Raw genomic sequence first — 6,289 nt, forward strand, 5'->3', positions numbered from 1 at the left:
CCTTACCCACACAAAAAAAGAAAGCAATTCAAAAAAAAAAAAAAAAAAAAAAAAAAAGAAGGAGAAAGAAAAGATTAAAGATTGGTGAACATCTGATACTCTAAACTTGAGCCAGACTTGCAAGGAGCTAGCAGTTTATCTTCTCAAGAGATCATGAGAAAAGAGAAACAGACCAGGATATATTGGGGGAGTGCTTTTGCTGCCATGTAAAAGAAAATTACAGAAAAAACTTTGCAACTGAAAAGCTACTCAAGCCAATACAAAACTGTTACTACAGCACAATATCCCTTGAGTAAGAGATAACTCTGCAGATGGTGTTTATGAAAATATTAGGCTGAGTCACTCAATTACCTCTGACACAACTCCTCCTTCAGTTATGACATACTGTGATAAGCAAAATCACTTTCCCCATTCCTCAACTTGTACTTCAAAAATCAGGTTATGGAGCGTGTATCTAGACAGACTATTCATCTACAGTGGGCTATTTTAATCCACTGTTATGGCTGAAGTCCTATGCTATCCTCTAAATACAACTCATTCAGTCATTTCAGGCATCAACAGATTCCACTGACCTTGGTTAAATAATTTTAATTGATTTATTCATGTGTACACAAAACAACCTACTCAATTATTCTATGCAAACACAGTCAGCTTCCAGATCATTGCATTTTTACATATTTATTCACCAATTTGGATGATTTTTTGAGGTACTGTAGCATTACAGGCTACAGCAGTGCCAGAGGGTTATATAAATCTATCTTGGTGAACTCACAAACTGTGCAAAAGGGGAAAAAATGAAAAAATAAAAAAGGCATAGAAATTCAAGAAGGGTTTAGAAGAACACAGTGAGAACAAGGTAAGGATCTTCTCCCACAAGTGAGTGGCACTTACAGGTAAGTGATGTCCTTTTTTCTGTCCCCAGGATATTAATTGGTTCTCTATTTGGTCACACAGTGACCTTTTCGTTATATTTTAATATCATCTCTTGCATTGAGGTTATCTTTCTACTTATTCATGAAACTCTGTCAGGCTTGCTTCCCTAGAACAAACCAAGGTAACTGCTGAAATAAGTCAAGTTATTCTAGTGCACAACTCAAGGGGGAACAGAGGGCCTAAGCTTTGTATTACACATAAGACCTTGCCAGCTCCTTTTCCCTTCAAAAATAAAAGGTGTAATGGCCTTCAAATACACCAGATAAGGACTATGAGCTTAAGGCAATGGCTGGGCACTTGGGCTTCTGCACTTGTTCAAGTGAATTTGTCAGAGTGCAACCCTTGCAAACTTTATGCTGGCTGTCTTTTTTGAGGATTTATTCTAGTTTGTGGTCTACAGTGCAAGTTGTGAAACAGATGGTTTAGAAAGTTCATATAGGATGGAGGCATCTGTATACTCTTAAGACAGTTGCTTTGAAAGCTGCTAGTAACTGCTCTTAGCTGAAGGTATGCCTGAGAACAGGACCTGACTCTATAACTGGGTGTTATGCATCTCTCGAGCACTGGTGCTGTTACAGTACATTACCTCATCAGTATTACTCCAAATGGACATTTGTCTGAACCAACATGGCTGTTCTTTACTAAGATACTGGTGCTTATGTGAAAAATTGCAATATTGATGATGCCTCAGGGACCATAAAAGCAACTTAAGAAAACAGAGGGCTTGGATGTGGAAAAAAAAAACCCACCATGGTTTGGGTTCTGCTGCCATTAGTCTGAAAAGTGTGGTGTGACTCACTTCAGTTCTGGGTGCACAGGCAGGAACGTGTGTGGAACCTTAAATCCTGTGAGTACTGGACAATACTTCAGCCCAGAAGAAATAAGTGATATTTCTTTAATTCTGGGCCATTTGAGAGTATGAGCTACTTGGTAGAGGGGGCACACAGGATGCTATTGCTAAATCTTGGTTACAGAGAAATTGTGATTTAGGTAACACTTTGCCTCCCCTTGGATTTAGGTAATTAGATCCTAGTAAGATATCTCAATTTTATTTCCCCTAAATTCAACTGCTATTTAACTTCTGTGCGTGGGAAAGCATAACTACTTTGTGCAGTTTTGCAAGACTAATTTTAATTTGCAACAAAATAAAAACTGGGCTGAACTCATTAAATATTTAATTACTTCTAGTTCTTTCCACTCTGACTATGTTTACAAATGTATGAATGCATCTTTTTAAAATTGTCTTGCAGTCTGTCTTTAGATGTCTTGTGGACCACTGGCTGAGGAACATTCATTTAAATATCTGTGGAGCACGCCAGCGTGACTTTAGAGAGTTTCACTCACTTTTCTTGCCTTCTAACTTACTTAGTGACACATGCTTGTGGTTGTGGAAACATGGAGATTTAACAATAGAGTGTTTAACCAAATCTTTAATTTAACCTTTTCCTTGCTCATGGTAGAACAGAAACAGTAGAGTCCAAACCTTCCAAATGAGTGTAAGGCAAATGACTATCAGTTACTTCAAGGAGTACAGACCTTCTGCAACGACAATACAGAGCTTTACAGTGTTTGCAGATGTGCCCAAACTAGCTGGCTCAAACTCAGCTGGGACATAGGTCTTGTAGCACAGTGCTGACTATTGCCAAGTGAGGGCTGCTGGTACCCAGCTAGTCTAACGTTTGCCTGCTCACATCTACCTCAGCTGCAGTCACACCACTGCACTGTGGAGTATCTCAAATCACTGTCACCTTCCCATGGGTATCTTGCCTTCCCCCTTGGTAGCAGTAGGTCCTCCCTAGCAGAAGCCCAGGGAAACTAAGTGAAGGGGTAAAGCCCTGCTACCCAGGGAAAGGCTTCTGCTTGTCCAAGGTGCACTTCTGCCCTGTAAGTGTTGGGGAGCAGAAAGAAGCAAAGGCAGTGTGGTTGTGAGATGCAACTCCTTCCCCTGATGGCAAATCTACTTCTGCTTTTATGCCCCAGGTAGCAGACAACATGTAACTACTGCACTTCCCTCAGCTGTACAAGTCACACAGCTCCATTTATCTACAGTGGGACTACGCTCAATTGTATCTTCTCTTGTTTCTAGCTTACACTGCTTACAAAGTATAGTCAGAAGCAGTCTGCTCTCCTAAAAGTCTGTAGTATCTGTATTTAGGTTTAAGGGGAGATAGCACAATTGTTCATTATATTAAATGTCACAATAAAAATGTTTTATTATAGAAAAAAAAGTGGAATTTAAGATTTGTGGACCCTCATTCAACAGATGCCAGTTGGATCACACTACTTGCAGTTTTTCATGTCTGGCAGTGTTTGTTTGGGTCTAGGAATAAGAGAGCAGCTGTAATATGGAATATAATGGATTAGAGCTCAGTGAATTGATGGAGTCCAAGTTTGTGCAGCTCTCCTGGCAACTTGGCAATTCTAGAAATGCTTAATTCACCCAAATCAATTTATCTTTAATGGAAAAGGAAACTTAGCTAACAGCGCTGAAAGAAATAGGATTTTCAGTCTGATCTTAGTGTCACTAAAACAGAGTACACAATAAAGGAAAGCAACATAATTTCACAAATGAGGTGGAACTGTGCAGGGTGAAAAAAAATTGTTTGGTCCCCAGAGAGTTCATGTGAATTGACGGAGGAGGTGAAGAAGTTAGTAACTCTGGAGAATAGACTGTGTGCAGTAATATCAGCAGGCACATTGACTTTTCTTAAATTAAGTAGCTTTGTACAATTAATCTACTCTGATTCTCTGGCATAGCCCTCCAAGCAAACTTTTCCTTTCTCCAAAGCAGTAGTTCTCAAATATCCTGTTGCTTACACTATTATATAAAACCATGGCAAAACTATTTGTTTTAAATATAGTGGCTTTATTTTTTTTATCAGTTGAATTTGAAAAAATGCATGTGGACTAGTGCTAATTAAGATTGTGTGGGTATCTTATCCTAATGTGATAGGGACTACAAGTTTCCATAACACCCTCATCTGGTCATAATTAATCATGACAAGGATCCTGTTGAGCTGAAAGTGATTAGTTCCAGCCTAATTAAAGGTCACTGCTGGCTACAGTTTTGGGCTCCATCAGATAGAACATGTTATCTTATTTTTTCAGTGCAGACAGAAAATAATTAAAGATGACGCAACAGCACGAAGCATCTACATATTTTCCAAATCAGTAACATGAAGAAATGTAAAAATATTACTTACACCAAAGATCTGAACTCATTTCAGGGAACTAACTAGTGTCAAAACAATTTCTCTGAGAGGAAAAGAGATGAGAAAACTATTTTTGGATATGTAGTGAAGCTAACTAAGAACTGTATCATCCTACCATGGTGCAGAAGAAATAATTATGCTACATAAATGAAGTGTCTTTCCTGATGTTGTATGCTCTCAATGTTATTGCAGCCTTATCAGCCACCCAGGCAGCATGTTTTGGCAGACCACGTAGGCATTTTCCGACTAATATGAGGTTAGGAAACGTAGTGTGTTGGGACACACAATAGAAAAGGCAAGCTAATGTGGAAGACTGTCCTGTCTCCATCTCCTGGTTTGCCAGCCTAGCTTCCTGGAGCTACCATGACCTCTCCTGCAATTCCCCAGTCTTCCCTGAGGCCTGACATTGTGTAGTGGAGTTAGAGGATCTTCAGAATTATTTTAGTAAATGACACATATCACTAGAGTTGGCACCTTGTAGAGATCTGCAACAGCCTCTGTGCTCTCGCAGTCATCCTCCTCCTCCAGCTCCCACTGTGCTTGCCGATGCTTCTCCAACAGCTCACGGTACGCCTACAAGAAATACAATAGGTATATTTAAATAGCTGAAAAGGGTTTGATAGCTTCCTGTGATCCTCTCCCTTCCTTCCCTGATCTCCTTCCCATGTACCATCACAACAGTAAGCATTTATCTGTAATCGTGACTCAGAAGGAAATGACTCTTGCCTTACCACTTTAATTTGAGCATATCCAGTCTTGAGTATGAAACTCCATAGCCTCAGCAATTTGGGGTTAAATAACATGTACCTAATACTGGCAACCTGCTTTTCTGTGTATGAATATCACTTCATCATAGCAAGTACTATGAGGTAACAGCCATCAGCCATCACCATCAGATACCACAGTTACAACTGTATCACGCTGTACAGGGCTTTTGCACTGGGGCTGGTCGCCATGTCCCATGGTCATCCCTAAAAGGTTGATCTACAACTTGGTCCTGATCTAGTCCTTGGTTACAGATTTAAGACAGATGCAATTTTTTTTCTTCAAGCCAGGACTGTGATGTGTTGGCAGACTTATGTGCTGTAATGGAAGACAGAATTTCACAAAGAACATCTAATTCTATAGATATCTAATGGGTGGTCTTATACATAAACATTCCATATTTTGACTTAAACTGACAAGTGTCCTCTTACATTCCCGTGGGAAATATGGTTTTCTTCGCGAGGTATGTTGATAGGGCTCTTCTAAAGAACACAAAAGTGTTCATAAACTCTCCGTATACAGTTCATTCTTGTAAAGGCGGGCTTCAAAATTCACACTTATGAAATTGTAATTCACCACAGAATTTGACAAGTTAATCGATATAACTTGTTTGTCCACAAGGAGCAGGGCTGAGCAAGACTGGGTTACTGTAATTGGCACTTTTTGGCTTGTGTGCTTCCCTTGATCATGCCTGTATTCTCTGCCAGGAAAAACAAAACAAAAATGTTCCTTTTCAAGTGAAAACATAGATGAAGGAGACAGAATGATACAGGGACTCTAACCTTTACTGTCCAGGTCATTCTGTCATAGAAAAAAATCAGATCTGCAGCAACTAAATCATTACTATCCAACTTGTGTTCAGAATAAACTGCTGTGAAGCAAGTTCATTGCAAAATCCACCCTCTTAATTGGCAACCACTTAAAATTCATCAGAAAGGTCAGTTACTGCTGAGGCTGCTACCATGGTGGTGCAAGCCGTTTGATGAGGTGGAGGGGGAAAAGCAGAGATGAAAAGTACATTTGATGGGTACAAATCTGGGCTTGTGGTGAGGATTCAGGACCAACTCCTTCACTGCTGGGCTGGCTGTGAAACCATGAAGCAGGTTTAAAATAGCTCCTCAATGCTGAGGGGTTTGTTTGCACAAAATAATTACCGGACTATTTAAGTCAAATCATGGGAGCTGCAGATATATACATGTTTCTGTTATTCTTCAAAGTGTCTCTGGACTCAAGACCCCATCTGTTCTGGGACAAACGGCTCTCTCCACTGTGGCAGCAGAAAGGCTTAAATTTCTGACTTGTTTTATCATTTGAATATAGGCATTTCGTAATACTAAGACTGTTGTATTCTGTCCTGCAGCATGAAGTGCACGTTGCCC

At 39.9% G+C, this 6,289-nt stretch overlaps 1 protein-coding gene across 1 annotated transcript in view; it reads right to left on the reverse strand.

The window, feature by feature from the left end:
* The window catches only part of LOC104465100 (ellis-van Creveld syndrome protein-like), a gene marked incomplete at its 5' end in the record, with an annotated part of 31,657 nt that overhangs the window by 23,968 nt on the left and 1,400 nt on the right, over positions 1-6,289 (reverse strand). The window contains one exon of the mRNA XM_010078015.1: positions 4,620-4,718. Coding sequence (XP_010076317.1) covers positions 4,620-4,718 — 99 coding nt within the window. The remainder of the gene's footprint in view (positions 1-4,619; positions 4,719-6,289) is intronic.

This window comes from Pterocles gutturalis, unplaced genomic scaffold (assembly GCF_000699245.1).
Source record: "Pterocles gutturalis isolate BGI_N339 unplaced genomic scaffold, ASM69924v1 scaffold23403, whole genome shotgun sequence".
Lineage (NCBI taxonomy): Eukaryota > Metazoa > Chordata > Aves > Pterocliformes > Pteroclidae > Pterocles > Pterocles gutturalis.